Source organism: Bison bison, unplaced genomic scaffold (genome assembly GCF_000754665.1).
Source record: "Bison bison bison isolate TAMUID 2011002044 unplaced genomic scaffold, Bison_UMD1.0 scf7180017864057, whole genome shotgun sequence".
NCBI lineage: Eukaryota > Metazoa > Chordata > Mammalia > Artiodactyla > Bovidae > Bison > Bison bison.
In genome coordinates this window covers 2,480,552-2,502,383 of record NW_011494629.1, presented here as the reverse complement: position 1 = coordinate 2,502,383, position 21,832 = coordinate 2,480,552, and the positions used below count along the sequence as shown (strand labels likewise).

Genomic DNA, 21,832 nt, shown 5'->3' with positions numbered 1-21,832 from the left:
TGGATCAATATCTTAGCAGAGTTTGATAAATTTCATAATTTTCTTACTGATTTTCTAATATTGTAAAAATCTATAGTTTTAACGCTTTTTGAGTGATTGAGGAGACCCAAGTTCATTAGAAAAATGGTCTATTTGTACTGTTTCGTCGATATTTATTTTCTTATTTTTCTCCCCTTCCTGTTTGTGGAAGTAATGAACATCCAAGAAGAAGCACTTAACTTTGATTTTCTAACGTGGGAGGGTTTACAGTGTGATGTGAGCATAGTAGTGGAATGCTGTGAGTCACTAGGGAACTTGTATTTGTGAGCGGCTTCCTGTGATTTTCCGAATTCCCTTTGCTGGGTAAATTGGTGTGGTGTTCTCTGCTGTCAGCGTTGTGGTCATAGCTGCCACTGATTACATAGGGAGTTGGGAATTCTGAACCTAGACTGGCCGGCAGCCTGGGCCTCAGTTCCTTGTGCTAATGGGGAGGTTGCATGGAGTGGTTTCTGAATGCGTGTTTTCCTATTGCCAGAATTGTCCTCCAAATAGGATTTTCAGTGTTTAGCTTACAGCAAACTGTGATACTTGGAATTCAGGTGACATTCCTCTCTTGCCTCTTTCATCTTGTTCCTTGGTGCCTAGAACCCTATTTTTTCCATTTCTTATTGATGGGCCCTGATGTTTTCCTTTTTATCCTAACAGTTCTTGGTATGGGGCTTTTCAGCTTCTGTTGGAAGGTCAGTTTTTCTCCTTTTGTTTGAGATTACTTGTTTTCTTTTGCCTTTTTTTTTCCCCCCACCTGAAGGAAAACAGCTCTCTATTTGCTCTTGGCCAGAATGTTCTTCATGTGTGTTTTCATTTACAAAGTACTGCAATTTGTAAACTTGATTCCAAGCTCCTGGTGATACCATTAATGACTTGCAGAACGAGAAAAGTAGAGTCTGAAATCAGGTAGACTCAGAAGTATTATGCTCATTAGCTTATTAAACAGTATGCTTTTATAAGTTGATACAAAATGAAAGCTTGTTTTTTATAAGGTTTGTATTGTTTTGAGTAGCAGGGGTGAGTGAGAGGCTTCCAGGATCCCCAGACTGTATACATATGTTTAAATTGAACTCGCCTTATTTAGTGTGTCAGAGGTTAGAAGTGAGGAACTGTTTGAAGCATTATTGGAAAACCAACTCAATCCACTGATAGGTCACAAGCATCATTATCACATACTTTTCCTAAGTTTGTTAATAAAAATATATAAAAAGTTGAAATAGAAAATATCTATTCATATATCCATCACCTTGGTTCACCTGTTGTTAACAGTTTGCTGTAAAGTATATTTGTATCTGTGTGTTTGTTTTTTAACTCAACTATTTGGAAGGAAGTTGCAGACATCATAACACTTTATTTGTGAAAACTTTGGTTTATATCTGCTGCTGCTACTGCTCCATCGTATCCAACTATTTGTGATCCTGTGGACTGTAGCCTGCCAGGCTTCTCTGTCCATGAAATTTTCCAGACAAGAATACTGGATTGAGTTGCCATTTCTTACTCCAGGGGATCTTCCCGACCCAAGGATTGAACTAGCATCTTCTGAATTGGCAGGCAGGTTCTTTAGCACTGAGCCACCTGGGAATATCTTGGTTTATATCAACACCACCACCTAAAAATAAGGGTAATCTCTTAATTATATTACTGTTATCATATCAACTAAATTAATGTCATTTAATATAAGTCCACATTGACATTTTTCTGTTTTCTCTGGAAGTTGTTTGTAGGATTGTTTGTGTATGTGTGTATTTTAAAATTACTCATATTTTTGGCTGTGTTGGGTCTTCGTTGCTGTGCACAGGCTTTCTCTAGTTGTGGTGAGCGGAGGCTTTCTCTAGTTGCGGCGAGCGGGAGCTGTTCTTCGTTGTGGTGAGCAGGAGCTGTTCTTCGTTGCGGTGTGCAGGCTTCTCGCTGTAGTGGCCTCTCTTGCTGTGGAGCACAGGGTCTAGGCGCATAGGCTTCAGTAGTTGAGGCCGTGGGCTCAGTAGTTGTGGCACATGGGCTTTGTTGCCTTTGGGCACGTGGAATCTTCCCGAACCAGAGATCAAACCCATGTCCTCTGCATTGGCAGCAGATTCCTATCCACTTGTGGGTTTTTTAAAAAATCAAAGTTTTTGCACTGTCAACATGTGTATTTTAAATATTAGCTAGGTATTTTTATAGCATAATAGCAAAGCAGTGCAACATAATTTTTCAATGATTTGATAAGTTGTAGGATTTTTTAAAGTGACATTACGAAAAGTGAAACGTCTGGCTTTGAGTTAAAAAATTGCAAAACTTTTGTGTTTTGACCTTTTATATAGTTTTTTGTGTGTAGTATCATTTTAACAAAAACTGGGATTTTTTTTTTTCTTTTTAATTGGAGTATTGCTTTATAATGTTGTGTCAGCTTCTGCCATGCAAAAACGTGAATCAACCATAAGCATACATATGTCCTCTCCCTCTCAAACCTCCCAGCCACCCGCGACCCCATCCCATCCCATCCCTCTAGGCTGTCACAGAGCACAATGTCGAGCCCCCTGTATAACTCAGCGGCTTCCCACTCTCTCTTTTACAGATGGTAACATATGTGTTTCAGTGCTACTCTCAATCCCTCCTGCCCGCTCCTCCCCACACTGCGTCCACATGCCTGTTCTCTGTCTGTGTCTCTGCTTTTGCCTTGCAGATAGGTTCATCAGTGCCATTTTTCTAGATTTCATATATATGCATGAATATGTGATATTTGTTTTTCTGACCTCACTCTGTGTAACTAGACTGTGGGATATTGAATATGGTTTTTTCCCTCATGAACGTTACTACTGTTCAGAATTGTGTGTACCCATCTGCTTTTTCAGTTGCTTCTTTTTCCCAGTAATAAAATTAACTACATCTTTTGAAAATTTGGTTAGTTGTTGATTATAAAACTTTCTTAAGATTTTTATTCCTTTTCAACAGAGTATGTTGTATACAGTTTTTAAGGATACTTGATTTTGCTTCCCCGATTTCAAGCATTCCTTTTCTCCTACTTTATTTTGCCGAAGTGTTTCACTGAGTTCATATCTACTAGTTTATTATTCACAGAGGGTTGGTGTTATATGAACTTATTATCTAATAAATTCAACTCCCCCCTTAACGTGTAATGTCATAATCTTATCCCTGTCAACATTTTGCCATCACCATCCACAGTGCTGGTTGGGCCAATAGGAGAGCATGGCTGGGGCTCTGGATTCAGAAGCACAAGCAGAACCTGGAGTGGCTGGTGATGAACAGCTGAGGCAGTTGGATCATGAGGCGATCCCCACAGAGAAGGCTAGGAAGGGAGCAGAATTCTGTTTTGTGCTGTCTTATTAATCAGGGATAGTGCTCATTAGAGTAGGCATGCAATACTAAACATACTTAAAAACCTAAAAATCAAGTTAGGGCAGTAGAAAAGAGGAAGTTAAGGCAGCCAGTCAAGTTTTTAAGCTTTTTAATACTTGTTTACATGTTAAGAACTTCTAGTTTCTTAGTTTTGGGAGTAAAGTTTCTTTGTTTTGGAAGTAAAGTATATTTCGTTTGTTTTCAGGACAGTAGGAGCCCATTTTAAGTCACATCACATTCTAGAAGCAGGAGTGGGAGTCCTCTGGGATGTTAGGTGATCAGCTCTGCTTAGGAGCACCTCCTGGCCATAAGCATGTGCCAAATGAGGGCCTTTTTTATATGTGCTTTTTTGAATTTTTAAAAATGGTTTTATGATTTTGAGTCCTTGAAAGTTATGGAACTTTTTATTTGGGTTTGGCATTGAATTTTTTAACTGAAAGTGTTTTCCTAAGTTAATCATAAGTTGCAGGTCTTTGTATTCATTTTGATGCTTTTTGTGTTCCCAAACTTCATATTCAGTTTCATGTATTTTGAGTTTTATCCCTGTCAGTCATTCATGACCTCCAAGTATTTCCTGCCCCAGAGTCCTTTTGTCATTTCCCTTTACAAGTTTTGTGCTCACCTTTCCTCTCCTTAGATCTCCTACAAGTGTTGTTCTCCTGTATAGCTCTTCAGGTTCTATTTTGATCTCTCTATACCACTTCCCCAGTTGTGGCAAGTGGGCAGAGGAGACCTTCCCCTGGACACAACTGCCCACGCCACCATCACCACCCCACTGCCCCAGCCCAGCTCTGCTCATCAGCCACAGGCCAGGCAGGTGCTGGTTTCTCTTGAACTCCTCCCTGTGTGCGTCCAGTTAAAATGTCTCCTTGAAAACTTCTTGCTTGCTTCTGGCTCTTCTCAAAATCTGAGTCCTAGCTCTTGTGCGTGTCTCTTTCTCATTTAAACAGTCTTTAGTGCTTATACCTCTGCCTTAGGATTTACTTTTTAGTCACCTTCCTTTACCAGCAGTATCTTTCCCTGAGGCAGCTGTATACCACGGCACTCTAGCAGGTCACCTCAGGAACGTTTTGTTTTCAATTTACTTAGAATTTTACTAAAAGTTATCTCTATATGTTTACATCTTACTGTCTGCCACCCAAAGTCACTGAGTAATCCTTTTTACAAATGTCTTTAGGGACAAGATGTGGCGTTTGACCCTGGGGAGGAGGGAGTCTGGTTCTGGGAGAGTAGCATGTCAGGGTCCCCAGGAATGTGGAGGTGGACAGAAGAGCCGTCATGTCTCATCGTGCAGGCCACACAACCCCAGCATTCTCCAAGTCATGGCAAATGACACGGCTTGCAGTGGGCCCTCAGAATGAAGCCAGGACTTGAAGGATCTCTTCTCTCTTGGTTTCCCGGAAGGGGCTCTGTGGGTAGCACCTGCTGACCAGTGTCCAGCCAAGCAGTGATTTTCATCTCCACTCCGCATGGCCCCTCTCTGGGTTTCACATCATGGAGCCAGCTTCCAGAGAGAAGAGCAGCATGATTTCAGGCCTTTTGAAGTTTTATGGTATATCTAACATACTGTGCAACTTTACTAGAGTGAGGTTGGTGATCGGACTTTCTGGAATCTTTTTTGAAAGAAAGTTGAATATAAATTGTGCATGAAGAGAAAGATGGGCTTCATTTATTTTAAGAGTTCTACCTTTTAAGGCATTGCAAGAGGTGGCAGCATGGGCACTATAGGACATTCTAAAGAAGGAATTCCTGCTTGTATATTAGTGTTAATTGAAGTTAACTCATACCTTTTTTTTCTCAAAAAGTCATTGTATCATAAGAGCTAAAAAGTACTTCCTAAAACCCAAGGACTTTGGGGGCTCTAGAGAAAATATTGTTAGGGGCCCAAAAGCTTGAAAAACTCAACCATTATGCAGTGTGGAAATGAGAGCTATTTATAATTTCACTCTTGGAAGAGAACCACTTTTAACAGATTGATATTTGTACTCTAAAATTGTTTTAAAATGTACACCCTACTAATATTATTATTACACTGTCATGCATTCAGTGAGCTGCACATTATTAACAGTCTATGAAATTTCAGCGCACAGGTTCATGGTGCTGGGATGTAAGCTTTTAGGTCGTGGAAACTTAGGTAAGAAGTTTTATTCTTTGCTCATTTAAAATTTATATAAGGAATCGTTAGATGGAAAATACGAGACTGAACTCAAAAGATGTTTGCTTATTTGTATCTTATCTGAGCTTCTTTACCTGTTCCCATTTGCTTTTAGAGTAAAGATGGAAAGCTTGGTGTTCCAGGGAATCTTCTGGGATCACTGGGACTCAATAGCTTTTCTGTCTTCAGACAGAAGTCATTTTGCTGGGAAAGAGGGACAGAGTCATGGGAGGAGTCTGTGTTTCCTAGTTGCAGGGTTACTTTTAGCTTAGCTCCTTTCTGTAGGGACTGTGCCTGCCCGCAGAACTCTTCCTGAGTGAGCAGAAATGCGTAACCTGGTCAGGACGAGAGAGAGATTCATGGTCCAAAAGCCGTCTGAAAGATACAGTGTTTGTAGTGGCTGACTTCTCATGCGTGCGGTGGTGAGTGGTAGGGTAAGTTAAACAAAAGGAAGCTTACTGGAGTACTTTTGGTTTCTGTTTCTTCTCATGACCTGGGATCTTCTAGTCGTATGTTAATTAAGTGACATATCCTCAGGTTTTTAAAATGTGTGAAGACACTTTCAAGTGTATTTTCTCCCCTCTGGGTCCAGAACCTCAGCATTGTTCCTAAATAGGTCGTCTCCATCTCTCTAACAGAAGAGATCACTTCTTCTGAAAATGTGGCTCAGTTGGCAGCTTCCTGACCCTGTGTCTTGGGTGCGTGCACCTATACCCCTCACCTTGCCAGTGGTCTCTGTCCTGGGCACTTCTAGGCAACTCAACCAAAGAGGTCACTGTTCTTGATACTAGCGCAATCTGGGGCCAGGAAGATGTGACAAAACTGGGATTTGCTGGCAATTTACTTCCAAACTGCCATTCCTGATTAGAATGTTTTTAAAATTTTCTTTTTATAACAGTTTTATTGAGGTACAATCACATGTCATAAAATTTACTCCTTTAAAATACAATTCAGGGCTTCCAAGGTGGCTCAGTGGTAAAGAATCCACCTGCCAATGCAAGAGATGCAAGAGACGTGAGTTCAATCCCTGGGGTGGGAAGATCCCCTGGAGAAGGAAATAGCAATCCAGTATTCTTGCCTGAAAAATTCCATCAATAGAGGAGCCTAGCAGCAGCAGCGGGCTACAGTCCATGAGGTTGCAAAAAGTTGGGCATGACTGAGTGATAGAGCATGTATGCAAAATGTATAATTCAGCGGTTTTTAGCTTTCACAAAGTTTATGCATCTATCATCACTGTCTAATTTTAAAATACTTTCATTCCCCAAAAAGAAACCCAGTACCTCACCTGCTAGCAGTCACTTCCTGCTTCTCTCCCTCCTCCACCCCTTAACAAGCACTAGTCTCCTTTTTTCTCTATGGATTTGCCTCTTCTGGACATTTCATATAAGTGGAATTATATAACCTCTTGTGTCTGGCCTCTTTGAGCATTTTTTCCCCCTCCAAGGTTCAGTCACATTGTCGCATGTATCAGTACTTCATTTTTTTTAATGGCCAAATAACAATCTGTTGTGTGGGTATACCTACCACATTCAATCTGTTCATCAGTCAATGGACATTCAGATTGTTAGCCACATTTTGGCTATTGTAATGCTGCTGTGAATATTTAGGTACAAGTATTTGTATAGACATGTTTTCATTTCTCTTGGGTGTATGCCTTGGACCGGAATTGCTGGTCATCTAGTAATAATATGCTTAACTTTTTGAGGTACTACCCCACTGTTTTCCACAGCAGCTATACTGTTCACACTTACCAGCGATGTGTGAGGGTTCTGACTTTTCCATGTCCTCACCAACACTTGTTGTTGTCTGTTTTATTTCTAATTGTCATAGTGGATGTGATATGGTTTTGATTTGCATTTCTCTGATGACTAATGATGTTGAACACCTTTTCCTTTGCTCACTGGCCATTTGTATACCTTCTTTGGATAAATATCTATTTATATCTTTTGTCCATTGAAAAAATTTTTTATTATTGAGGTATATGAGTTGGTTTGTTTTTTTTTTTTTAATATATTCTGAAATGTAAGTCTCTTATCAGATACATAATTTGCAAACACTTTCTCGCTTTTTGTGGGTTGTCTTTTCACTTTCATGATGGTGTCCTTTGATAACTCTTCAGAGACTGAGGCACGGTCATGTACTAGAGTTTGCCCACGGATAACTTGGCTGCATATTCCTTCTTTGTCTCCAGCGGTGTCTACTATACTGCAGCCTTCTATGCCGAGTCATACACTGGGTCTTCTCCCAGAAGAGTTCTGATTCTTATCTTACACTTACTATCCTTTTGTCTCTGTTGCTTCTATCTTTACTATTCTCACAAGCTGACACTTCACTCTTTCACCCACCCTGGGGTTGTCTGCCCATTTACTCATTGTTTCTTTCTTCCCCAGCTGGCCTGGACCTCTTGATGGGTCATCTCGAGCCAGGTGTACCAGCATCACCCTTCTGTTGTTCCTTCTTCCATCTCAACCACCCAGCAGACTTCTCCACCCTGGATAATACTATCTAGAGAATATCTTGAGAACCACACAGCTGATGGATGCCACTGCAAATTTATGATCTAAGTTAAAGAAGGATCCAAATAAATGAGGGAATGTATGTGTTTATGGTTCAAAAGACTGTTGTTATATAGATTTACTACATCCTCATCAAAATCCAGCCTGGAGAAGGGAACAGCTACCCACTCCAGTATTCTGACCTGGAGAATTCTGTGGACTGTATAGTCCATGGGGTTGCAAAAAGTCAGACACGACTGAATGATTTTCACTTCACTTTCACTTTTACATCAAAATCCAATCAAGCTTTGTTTTAAAGTGGAAATTGAAAAGCAGGTTTTAAAATTTATGTGGAACTGCAAAGGACCTAGAAAAGTAACAAAGATGTTGAAAAGGAAGAACAAATTTGAAGGACTTAGCATTACCTAATTTCAGTATGACTTTAAAGCTATAATAATCAACTCAGTGTAGTACTGACATAAAGGTGTCAAATAGATCAATGGAACAGAGCAAGTTCAGAAATAAACCTGTATATACGTGGTTAGTTACCTTCACCAGAAGTCCATAAGTAACTAAATGCAGAAGGGGTTAGTCTTTATAATAGCTGGATATTCATTTGCAAAAATTAAAAATATAAAAATTATTCTAGAAGAAGATATAAGAGAAGATCTTTATGACCTGGAGTTAGAGATTTCTTAGTTAAAAGAATGAGAAGCAAGCAACAACAGTGAATGGAGATAGAATTACATTGTGCTATTTGCACAATGTAATTCTTACCAGAGGACTTGTATTCAGAATATATAAAGAACAATACAATAATGAGATACACAACCCAACAACAAAGAAAAAGATAGGCAAAATTTTGAACAGACATTTTACAGAATATTCAATAAGCACACAAGGAGATGCTCCATGCCATTAGGTAATGCAGATTAAAACCACCATGAGCTGCATTACTAACCACTAGAATGGGCGAAATTAAGGAGACAGATGATAAGTGTCAGTACATGTCAGCACCTGCAGCTCTGAGATGTGGCTGTTGGGAAGCAGAATCCAGAATGGTCACTTTGAAAACAGTCTGACAAAGTTTCTTACAAAGTTAAACATACACCTGCCATATAACCCAGCAATCCCACTGCTAGACATTTACTCATAAGGAATGAAATCCTCTGTTCACACAAATGGTTCAGTCTGAGTCTCTGGGCAGCTTTATCTATTGTCGTCTCAAAGACACTAGGCAGCAGTCAGCTGGCAAATGGGGGAATGAATTGTGGCAGTCACAATGAGATGCTGAGAGCAGAGAAAGGGACCAACTAATCTCTTACAGTATGTATGAATCTTAAAGCATTATCTTAAGTGAAGAGTCGAAAACAAAGGAAATAGATTGGTTTTATGTAAAATCCTAGAAAAGGCAAAAGTATAGTGATAGATAGCAGGTTAGTGGCTGCCTAGGGCTATGATGGGAAGGGGAACAGGAAACTGAGGTGATGGAAAAATTGTATTTCATAATTGTGGTAGTGGCTTCACTAATTGGAGAAGGAAATGGCAACCCAAGCTATCAATATCAACAGTTAATCTTTTTATTCTCCTTAATATTTATCTTAAACACTCATCATGTCTTCGGACCTCTCTTCACTTTCACAGTGCTTTCTCTTACAGAGAGGTCCTTTATCTAAGGATGAAGAGAGTCCTCAGCTTCTCGTTCCCCCGTTTGCCTTCTTCTTCATCCAGGCTCACTTTACTTCCCTTTTCCAGCCTGAGACTAGACTGTCCTGACATTCTTGAGCCCATGTCACTGAATGCATCCAGGGAGCCCTTCCTTGCCTCATCCGGTCAACTCCTTGCTCCTATGTAGACGCTCCCTCTTTTGGTCCTTGATCCTTAGTTTGTAAATGTGGTCTAGTCTCCCGTGTTCTCCTAACTCTCTTTTTTCATCCTCGAATCTTCCAAGGGCAGTCTTCCATAGTGTCCCCAATAGCTTAACCCACCCTCACTGCCCGCTGTGCCCCTCCCCACCTATTTCTAACAGACACAGGGGGGTTTTTGTCCAAGGCTGTGGATTTGACAAATGATTTGTCAAATGATTTTCAACCTCTTTGGAGCATTTGACAGTGTCAGTCATCCTATTCTCTTCACCTGTTCTCTGGGAAATTCCTGCCTTGATTCCCAGACCCCAACTTCATTCTGTAATCCTTATTTCTGCATCCTTTCCTTGACTCTCCTGTAAGCTGGCTTCCCTTGATTGCATGTGTATTCCCTAGGGTCCATCTGTACCTTGCTGTAATCCTCACACTTTCTTTCTGGCATGTCTCATTTGCCTTTAAGGTTATAAGTACCATCTCTGTGTTGATGATTCTCCAGTGTACTTCTTCCAGTGAGACCTCTTCCTTGAACTGCAGGGTGTATCCTACTGTCCACTAAGTCATCTCCACTTGGGCACTCCACCTGTGCACCAAATTTCATGTTTCTAAAAATGTCATCACCCTGCCTGAATGGTTTTGTCTTCCTGTGTTATGTTTCTCAGCTAGTGATACCACTGTCCCTGTAGTCATCAGGTTAGAAATTGGGAATTATATTTGATTCTTCCCCTCTCCGGGTCTAACTCCTCTAACCTTTCCCAGCTTGCTCATCCTGTCCTTCTCTACCCCCTGTGTTATTGCTGCTTGAGTTTGAGCAGGAGCCGCTAATGTTTCCTCCTCTGTTCCTTCGCCTTCATGCCCATCCTCCATGTGTCTGACACCAGGCCTGATCTCATACCTCCCCTGTTGACAGTCTTTCCGTAGCTCCTTTCATTGACAACAGGAGTTTGGATTTCATGGATCTCTTGGCAGGGGGAAAAAGTTGGGAGGGCTACTGTTGTGTTGCCAACTTCTAATTTTTCTAAATAAGAATGTTAGAAGAACAAGGAGCTCACTATCGACCATTATTTTACAGAAAAGGACATTTAATGCTAAAAGAGGCTTAATTTAGAAGACGACTAGGCCAGAGTGTGGTGGTCAGGTGTGCAGTCTGCGGGTCGGGTAGTGGCCCAGCTGCTCACCTTGTTGGCTCCCATGGGTGCCTTAATGAGCTTCTGTCAAATGGGAAGTACATTTAAGAGTGTACCTCACAGCACTGATTTGTGGATTAAATGAAGCAATGCCTGCCGAGAGCAGTGTGTGGCATACAGTCCAGAGGAACTCAGTCACAGGACCTTGAAGCCCCAGCTGGATGCAGACACTTCTGCAGGAGGGAGCCCGAGCCTGCCCGCCTTTCCATCAGAGCCTCCGGGGACCCTTGCTCACAAAATTTGATGGAACTTTTCTTTGTTTACAGTTAACACTTTAAACTCAAATCTGTTGAAGTCTTCGGTATGTCTGCATAACAGTTTCCACGCGCAGAGCTCTCATTTAGCATTGTGTGTGATTAATTGCATTTTAGCATCCTTTTCAAGCTTGATGGCGCTAGTGGTAAAGAACCTGCTTGCCAACGCAGGACACGAAAGAGATGGGGGTTCGATGCTTTGGTCAGGAAGATCCTGTAGAGGAGGACATGTCATCCACTCTAGTGTTCTTGCCTGGAGAAGCCCATGGACAGAGAAGCCTGGTCAGCTATGGTCCATAGGATCACAGAGTCGGACATGACTGAAGTGACCTAGCATGCACACATGTATAAGATATTGATTAATGTCATAACTTTTTAAGAATCTCAAGACATAGCCACTGGTAGTTACTTAATGATTATAGTGTTTAAATGTTTTCCTTACTCTTGACTCTTCTAGAAACTACTAGGCTTAAGGGTGTGTTTGGTGATGCAATGGTTAGAGGGCTTATTACAACAAATTGCCTTAGCCCCCTCACATTACTCTTTTCGTTGGTCTCGGGGCACCAAGGCTGCACTCAGTTGAATCTCAGGGCTACACTTTGAGAATCACAGATGATGCAGAAACCTTTCTACCTCCTCAGCTGGGCCATGATTTTCCTCCGGGCTCTCCTCTGAGGCCTCTTAGAGTTTGGTCAGCATTTTTTTCTCCAATAAGAATTTGAGCTTCTTGAAGTCGAGTACTGGGGAGCTGCTCCATGTTCTCGTTTCTAGAACAATGCCTTACTCACAGGTGAATGTTGATCAAATCAGGTTTCTAGTTTTCTTCCTGAAACTTGCCAAAATTTGGCAAAATTGCCAAAATCATTTCCATGTTGCTGTTTTCCAAATGGCAGTGAAGTGGGTGAGGTTTTTCTGTTTCAGCAGTGATGTTAAGCAAGAGTTCCAGAAAAACATCTATTTCTGCTTTATTGACTGTGCCAAAGCCTTTGACTGTGTGGGTCACAATAAACTGTGGAAAAGTCTGAAAGAGATGGGAATACCAGATCACCTGACCTGCCTCTTGAGAAACCTGTATGCAGGTCAGGAAGCAACAGTTAGAACTGGACATGGAACAACAGATTGGTTCCAAATAGGAAAAGGAGTACATCAAGGCTGCATATTGTCACCCTGCTTATTTAACTTATATGCAGAGTACATCCAGAGAAGGCAATGGCAACCCACTCCAGTACTCTTGCCTGGAGAATCCCAGGGACGGCAGAGCCTGGTGGGCTGCCATCTGTGGGGTTGTGCAGGGTCAGACAGGAGTGAAGCGACTTAGCAGCAGCAGTAGAGTACATCATGAGAAACGCTGGGCTGGATGAAGCACAAGCTGAAATCAAGATTGCTGGGAGAAATATCAATAACCTCAGATATGCAGATGACACCACCCTTATGGCATAAAGTGAAGAAGAACTAAAGAGTGTCTTGATGAAAGTGAAAGAAGAGAGTGAAAAAGTTGGCTTAAAGCTCAACATTCAGAAAACTAAGATCATGGCATCTGGTCCCATCAGTTCATGGCAAATAGATGGGGAAACAGTGGAAACAGTGGCTGACTTTGTTTTTCTAGGTTCCAAAATCACTGCAGATGGTGATTGCAGCCATGAAATTCAAAGACGCTTACTCCTTGGAAGGAAAGTTATGACCAACCTAGATAGCATATTCAAAAGCAGAGACATTACTTTGCCAACGAAGGTCCATCTAGTCAAAGCTATGGTTTTTCCTGTGGTCATGTATGGATGTGAGAGTTGGACTGTGAAGAAAGCTGAGCGCCGAAGAATTGATGCTTTTGAACTGTGGTGTTGGAGAAAACTCTTGAGAGTCCCTTGGACTGCAAGGAGGTCAAACCAGTCCATCCTAAAGGAGATCAGTCCTGGGTGTTCATTGGAAGGACTGATGTTGAAGCTGAAACTCCAGTACTTTGGCCACCTGATGTGAAGAGCTGACTCACTGGAAAAGACCCTGATGCTGGTAAGGTTGAGGGCAGAAGGAGAAGGGGATGACAGAGGATGAGATGGTTAGATGGCATCACTGACTCAATGGAAATGGGTTTGGGTGGATTCCGGGAGTTGGTGATGGACTAGGAGGCCTGGCGTGCTGCAGTCCATGGGGTCACAAAGAGTCGGACACGACTGAGCAACTGAACTGAACTGTGTTCATACTGAGTTGCATTTAAAAAGCAGTCAAGAGATAGTTTGGGAGCAGTAGCACCAACAGTCTCAAAGGAAGACGTGGCTGCTCACCCTGAGCTAGATTTGGAGGGCTGGATTGGGAATGAAGCTGGGCGAACGAGGAGGGGGTGAGGTGTGAGCGAAGAGTGTTCCAAAGGAAATTATAAAGGATATAGTTGACGGTGGTGTTAAATTAGCCGCTCAGAAGGATTCAGGGGCCCTCTAATGACAGGATCTGTTCACTTCAAGGATTGTATAGCCTTCGTGTTGTAGAAGGTAGGGGTAGAGAATCCAAGGAGATCCATAGGAACAAAAGCGACAGACTGTCCTTTTCGTTTGAGGTGGGAGGGGGCAGTGTGCGCCTGCCCAGTCTGTTGTGCATCCCCTGGGAGAGGCTGCCTGCACCATACCATTAGCTCCCACCTCCTGGAGAAAAGCCATTTTCATATTGTGGACATTTTTATTTCTAATAAACTCTTGTTCCCACTATGTCATTTGTTCTCTGTATAAACTCTCTCTGCAATGGCTGGCTTTTCCAGTACTTTGTGCAGCATAATGAGGTAACCATAGACTTTCAGACTGCCAAGGGGTGTTCTGTGGCCAACTAGCCTCAAACCGTGGTCAGAGACAGAAGGTTGAGGCCCAGAGAAGGGGTCGCCCAGGGGCCTCAAGTCTGGTGGCCGTTGCAGGCTGTCCCCTTCCCTGTAGTCTGTGCTCACTGAGAGTGAAATGTTGATGGTAGGAGGGCTCAGGGTTTCTCTTCTGGCTTCTCATTCCTGGGGCCGCCAGCACCTGGCCCTCCTCCCTGCCCTGGCTGTGGGACTGTTAAACACCGCAAAGACAGGGAGTGGACAGAGCTTCCATTTCTCCCAGACTGACTGGAATGTGCTGTTCCAGGGACCTCTTCACCGTGGAACATGTATATGTCAAGAGATTTTCATTCTACAGAGGGGGAATTGGGTTTCTAGGAACGTGCTTGTGGTCTGCAGCCATGGACATCTTACTAGTTCCCTGGAGTTCATTATGATGACCTTTATCAAACACTGATCAGAACAAGGAAAGAAACCATTCTCTAGGAGACAGAGCAGCTAACATTTTTCAAACATGGAAAACATTATTTAAAAAAAAAGATTGCTTTTCCAAAACGAAATTGAGTATGCTTTTATGCGTCTGAAAATTTGTGTGATACCGTAATAGTGTAAGTATTTTTTACAGGTTCTTCCATTCTGTTTATGTTGAGTTTCTCTGATTTTCTTCATTTGTTTTTTCTTTCATTTTTTCCTCTATTATTTATGTTTGATGTCTTAAAATATCACAAAGTTAATAATCTTACAGAGATCACAACCAAAGTGGGTCTCACTGGGCTAAAAGCAAGGTGTGAGAGGGCCACGTTTCTTCTGGAGGCTCCAGGGAGAGTGTTTCCTGCCTTTTTAGCTTCTGTAGGGGCTGTATTCTGTGGCTCATGGCCCTTCCTTCATCATCAAAGCTGTCAAAGGCCAGTAGAGTCCTGCACTCCCTCATGTATGAAACCTGCTCCTCTGCCTTCCTTTCTACATTAGAGGATCCTGTGATGACTCTGGGCCCATCTGCATCATCCAGGGGAACAGCCTGGCCTGAGGTTACCAGTCTGCCCACGTCTTCCCTCCTGCTGTGTAATGTACCACATTTATAGGTGTGGTGGGCAGGAGTGCACAACTCTGAAACTATAACAATGGCCTTTAGAAGTTTTTGCCATCTTATTTATCTTTATGATCTTTGTGACTAAATAGGACATAAAACATCATTTCATGCTATCATTAAATTAAAAAAAATTTCATAAACATCGTGTGTGATTCATCTTTGTTTCTAAGAATATCTTTCATGTATTTTTTTTTTTAAGTTTTCATGAAAAAGTCCAAAAGAAACCTTTTTTAAAAAAAATTTTCTTACTTACCATTTCCTGGTGTCAAGTGTAAAATATTCCTAAACTTTATTCCATGTGTCTTTCACCAGATGTGTCCCTCAGCACTCAGGGATACTGTTTTCCATCCATTCCAAGCTGACCTTGGCTCTTTTAGTGGACTGGGGAGCTTGGGGCTGCATAGCCTCCAGCTGGCTGGTGTTGAAAAATGAGAGGCACCTGTGGCCCAGGGCGTCTGTGTTGTGCTCACGTGAGCAGGTTGCAGAGATCTCTGAAGTGATGGAAGGCTGTCAGATGCTTTTTAACATAGTCAGGTTGAAGCCACTGAGTTGTATTTCAATTGAAAGGGAGATCCAGGGCTTAACCCTCAGACTTTCAAAGTCTTAGGGACAAGAACTTACAAATTGATGATAAGCAGGCCCTTCTAAGGAAAGCATTACTTATAGTTTCTGGGCCCCGTGTTTGGAATTAGTGAATTGACACGTGTGCTTGTTTTCTTAGGTCCGGGCCCACCAGCTGGTCTTGCCACCGTGCGATGTGGTGATCAAGGCTGTGGCTGACTATGTCCGCAACATCCAGGATACCTCGGACTTGGATGCCATAGCTAAAGATGTTTTCCAGCATTCTCAGGTAGAAATGCAAGCTCTTGGGTAATGCTTTGTGCTCTGGTGTGTGCTGAATTTGGAAGGGTCTTGAGAGGCACACACCAGCCATGCCCAGGAGTGCTTCCAGCTGTCAGGCCTTGGTGCCAGCCAGGAGGGCTGGCCCCTCTCCTAGCTTCTCCAGCCTCCCCTCCAGCCTGCACAGAGGTAGACAAATGGTAAGGCCTCTGCTGCTCCTAGATCCTCCATCATAATTCAGTGGGATTTCTACTAAGACAGATGTATCAAATGGGCAAACAAAATATGTGGATGTCTGATTTGTCCATCCCTCCAGGTGATGGTCAGGGATTTCTTCTTCCTTTTTTGGAAAGTAAGGAATTCAAGGGAGGTTGGACTTTAGTAGAAGCGATGAAGTTTGTGTGACTTCCTGTTTGCTCTCTGAAGAGCTAAAATTGTACCTCCACTTTGCTAGAGATGGAAAGTAAAATCTTTGCAGGTAGCATCAGAGACCTTGCCAAGGGAAAGTTGGAGGACTGCATCCCAGAACTCAGGTCTCCTGAGTGCCATGTCAGACTCTGATAAGTACAGTGTTCTAAGAGAATTAACTTGTTTCTTTAATGATAATCTATTGATTTTCCTTAACGGTTTTAATGTATATTCTAAACTCTCATCTGGCTTTAAAGGCTACAGACTTATACGTGTGTTGAATTATATTAATATACACATGACCAGTGGCATACTAATTTACAAAGGTTTTCGTGCATTTGTTTCAGTCTAGAACAGATGACAAAGTTATTCGATTTAAGAGAGCAATTGGATATTACTCAGCAACTAGCAAGCCTATGGCATTTCACCCACCACATTACTTAGGTAAGTAATTCGGGGCCTCTGTGATGCTAACCATGCAGTAACCGAAGAGATTTAAATATTCAGCCAATAATCTTGTGAGTTTATTGTTTTGAAATAAGATTTCTATCATTATACAAATAAGTACTAGCAGAACTTCTGGGCAGACTCAGTAGTAATTCCTGGAAGTGTTGAAAAGCAAGAGCAAACTTATGAGACTTAAGAGATTGGAAGAAAAAAGGATGCAGCCATAAGGACTAAGGCTGGCAGTAATGGTGGTGCTTAAATCTGTGTTTGTGAGGTGTGGTCTTATAGAGTGCACCAGGGACACAGAAGACCCACCGATCTTTAGGTGCCTTCCGTGCAGTGGATTGATGTCTCCTCCTTGTTGCCTTTTTTGGCAAAAGATCAGATTTCTCTCAGAGAGTTGAAATTGGGGAATTAAAAACAATTGTAAACTGCCTGAAGGCTGCGTGATAGTAAATATCTCATGGGAGGTTGTAAAGCACTAACCCTAAGTACCAACCTCCTTCCTAAGTCAGATTGCATTTTTTAGGGTCCAGATCAGTAAAGCTATGAGAAATCATCCTGCCACCTGTTGTTTCAGTTGTGCTTGTTTTATGTAATGAGACTGTCAGAGGGATGTAACTGACTTCATATTAACCCTGCGGTTGAAAATGTTCCTAACAGTGTCCTCTGCATGATAGTATTCACTCACCCGTTTAAGCACAGTGTGACTGTGCTGTGTATGTGGTTGGCGGGGGCGGGGGGCACGATACGGATACAGGTAAGTGCTGGCTCCTGATGGCAGTCTCTGTGCGTGGGTAACAACAAGTGCATATGGATTGTGACTATGGACAAGTGAATATGCTGTGTGATCAAGGAGGGTACAGGCATTTCATCTGATGACCCAGTTCCCTGTCATGGGATACCCACCCCCCTGTCCTTAGCCACTTCTTTTCTTCCCAGCAGTTAGAGTAGTGTTTAAAAATGTCAGTCAGCCTATTCCATTCCTCTCATGCTTGTAACAAACTCCCAGCTGCATACCTGCTTCCTCCCCCCACACCAAGCTGCTTCTCTTGCTGGCCTCTGCCCCTCACCCTCAGGCCCTGCCTTCTTCCCTATGTGAAATGTCCTACACTGGCTCCTGCTGTGGGGTCTTGGCACTGGCTGTGGACCTAGAGCTCTCTCTCTGACTTCCTGTGCCCGGGGCATTCCCATTTCTGTTGTCCAGGCTTCACGGTCACCTTTCTTGGCTCCACAAGGCCATCCTGTCAAATGATCCTCTGCACATCTCCTCAGACACGCCCTCCCAACCCCTAAGAGTGTCAGGGGTCCAGGGATGGACAACCCCAGGGTCTCAACTGCCACCTTCATCCTTTACAAGAGTGGGGAAGTATTTGCCCAAATGACTTAATCCATGAAGAGCTGTTGAATCAGGAGAGTGAAATGATTAGATGCAACTTAAGGTGACTCTTGGAAAGGCAGACAGGGAGTGCTGAGCAGGGGGACTCGATACCACGTGTCTCCTCAGTTAAGGTGAGATATAACAGGGGCAGATGGTGGTGGCTGGGTTTTACTGCTGGCACAGGAATAGATGCTGTTGAGACAGGTGAGTGGCCGGGCTACTGATGCCAGGTTGTGACATCTCTTTTCCATTGCCTCCTGGCTTCGTTTTTCCTGTTTTATTAAAATGGGATACTTATGTTAATATTAAAAGGGTAAGTATAGGTAAAGTGCTTTAAGGAGTGCTTGTTACAAGCAGATACTGTCATTTTTACTCTTGTAGGAAGGATGCCTGGCAAAAGCTCTGAATGTTGAATGATCAGATAGCCTGAAAGAAGTTAACACAAAGACGTACTTGGTACCTCATGTATCTGTAGTGATGTTCTACTCCTCATTTGACAGTTGTACTTTAAACATTCATTATAATATACTTGGGACCAGGCTTCCCAGCTGGCTTATTTTGGTAAAGAATCTGCCTCCAGTGCAAGAGATACAGGAAACTCAGATTTGACCCTGGGTTGGAAATATCCGTTGGAGGAGGAAATGGCAACCCACTCCAGTATTCTTGCCTGGAGAATCCAATGGACAGAGGAGCCTGGTGGGCTACAGTCCATGGGGTTGTGCAGAATTGGATACAACTGAAGTGACAGCATGCACGTGTGGTTGGGATTAGAGCATTTACTCTAATCCCTTCCTGAAGGAAAACAGGTGGGAGAAGGATAGAGACAGGATAGATTGACTTAACATTTGGCATTGACCTGAGCTGATAACAGTTTGGAAGATGTTCTGAAGAGGAAGATGAATTTTAAATTAGGTTTAAATTTGAGCTTCTTAAAAATATTTACTGTTCTATAAAGTGCTTTCGTGTTCTTATTAAATCATCAAAGGACATTATGGGGTAAGTATTTTATAAAAGAAGTTAATACTCTTAGAATTCTCTTTCACTTTCACTCAGTGGTTTATGGAGAACAGTGGTGTGATTGGTAAAGAACTAGGGATATTTAGAGTGATGTTTTCAAGCAGGTTAATGTAGGTGATAACCACCTACAACATCCTTCTATAAAGCATTTCCTATTGCTTCTGACTATTGCAATGATCTTAATCGTACAGCAAGGGACTTAACAAAGCACAGGCACAGATGGTTTGGGACAGTGTAGAGTTCAGTATATGACCATATACTGAAATTGAGAGAGGGTGAGGCAAGATTGGGAAGCAAGGTTTATTTCAAGTAGAACCAGCAGAAACAGATAAATGTAAAAATCACTATTTTTTTTCCTGATAAGTATAAAGAAGCAAAAGTATCTGAAATAGTGCTCACTGATTTTTGTCTATATGTGCTGCTGCTGTTGTTGTTTAGTCACCGACTCTTTGCATACCAGGCCTCCCTGTTCTTCACCATCTCCTGAAGTTTACCTAAGTGCATGTCAGTTGCATCGATGATGCCATCCAGCTGTCTCATCTTCTGATGCCTTCTCTTCCTTCTGCCCTCAATCTTTCCCAGCATCAGGAACTTTTCCAGTGAGTCGGCTGTTTGTATCAGGTGACCAGAATCCTGGAGCTTCAGCTTCAGCATCAGTCCTTCCAATGAGTTTTCAGGGTTGATTTCCCTTAAGATTAACTGGTTTGATCTCTTTGCTGTCCAGGGGACTCTCAGGAGTCTTCTCCAGCACCACAGTTTGAAGGCATCAATTCTCTGGTGCTCTGCCTTCTTTATGGTCCAGCTCTCACAATCGTACATGACCGCTGGAAAAACCATAACCTTGACTATGTATGAACTATGTCGGCAAAGTGATGTCCTTACTTTCAACACACTGTCTAAGGTTTGTCATAGCTTTCCTGCCAAGAAGCAGTCTTCTGGTTTCATGGCTGCAGTCACCATCTGCAGTGATTTTACAGTCCACAAAAAGGAAATCTGTCACTACTTTCACCTTTTACCCTTCTGTTTGCCATGAAGTAATGGGGCCAGGATCTTAGTTTTTGAAATATTTAGTTTTAAGCTGGCTTTTTCACTCTTCTCCTTCTTCCTCACAAGAGAGTCTTTAGTTCCAATTCGCTTTCTGTTGTTGGAGTGGTATCATCCGCATATCTAAGGTTATTGGTGCTTCTCCTGCCTATCTAGATTCCAGCTTCTAACTCACACAGCCCGGCATTTCTCATGATGTGCTCAGGTTAAATAAATAGAGTGACAGCAGACAGCCCTGTTGTACTCCTTTCTCAATCATGAACCAATCAGTTTGTTCCATACAGAATTTTAACTTGCTTCTTGACCCACATACAGATTTCTCACGAGACAGGTAAGATGGTCTGGTATTCCCATCTCTTTAAGAGTTTTCCACAGTTTGTTATGAGCTACACAGTCAAAGGCTTTAGGTAGATGCTTTTCTGGTATTCCCTTGCTTTTTTCTGTGATACAGCAGATGTTGATAATTTGATCTCTGGTTCCTCTGCCTTTTCTAAACCCAGCTTGGACTTCTGAAAGTTCATTGTTCGTGTAATGCTAAAGCCTAGGATGCAAGATTTTAAGCATGACCTCACTAGCATGGGACTTCCCTGGTGGCTAGCTGGTAAAGAATCCACCTGCAATGTGGGAGACATGGGTTCAGTCCCTGGGTTGGAAAGATCCCCTGGAGAAGGGAAAGGCTACCCACTCCAGAACTTCATCAACTGTTCATGGGGTTGCAAAGAATCAAACAGGACTGAGTGACTTGCTCTTTCACTTTACTAGCCTGGGAGATGAGTGCGAATGTCTGATGGTTTGAACATTAGTACTACGCTTCTTGGGAATTGGGATGAAGATTGACCTTTTCCAGTTCTGTGGTCACTGCTGGTCTTCCAGATTTGCTGACATATTGAGTGCAACACGTTGATAGCATCATCCTTTAGGGTGTTGAATAGCTCTACTGGAATTCCATCACATCCATCAGCTTTATTGACAGCAGTGCTTCCCAAGACCCCCTTAACTTCACACTCCAGAATGTCTGGCTGTGGGTGACAGACCACACCATCATAGTTATCCAGTTCATTAAGATCTTTTTTTGTACAGTTCTTCCATGTATTCCTTTCATCTCTTGATCTCTTCAGCGTCTACTAGGTCTCTACCATTTCTGTCCTTTATTGTGCCCATCTTTGGGTGAAATGTTCCCTTGATGTTTCCAGTTTTCCTGAAGAGATTTCTCATCTTTTCCTTTCTGTTATTTTCCTCTATTTTTATGCACTGTTCATTGAAGAAGGCTTCTTGTCTCTCCTTACTATTCTTTGAAACTCTGCGTTTAGTTGGATGTAATTTTCCCTTTCTCCCTTCTGTCTTCAGCTATTTGTAAAGCCTCGTCAGAAGGCAAAAACCATTTTGCCTTCCTGCTTTTCTTTTTCTTTGCAGGGACCCACTAAATGGAGAGTGATGACTGAAATGGAAATCAGAAGCCTAGAAGAGTTAGGGAAATGCTTTCTTGAGTTAG

At 42.4% G+C, this 21,832-nt stretch overlaps 1 protein-coding gene across 1 annotated transcript in view; it reads left to right on the top strand.

Annotated features, from left to right (window-relative positions):
• LOC104985737 (constitutive coactivator of PPAR-gamma-like protein 1) overlaps positions 1 to 21,832 on the top strand; it is a 116,559-nt gene that overhangs the window by 28,398 nt on the left and 66,329 nt on the right. The window contains exons 5-6 of the mRNA XM_010836060.1: positions 15,925 to 16,053; positions 16,799 to 16,895. Coding sequence (XP_010834362.1) covers positions 15,925 to 16,053; positions 16,799 to 16,895 — 226 coding nt within the window. The remainder of the gene's footprint in view (positions 1 to 15,924; positions 16,054 to 16,798; positions 16,896 to 21,832) is intronic.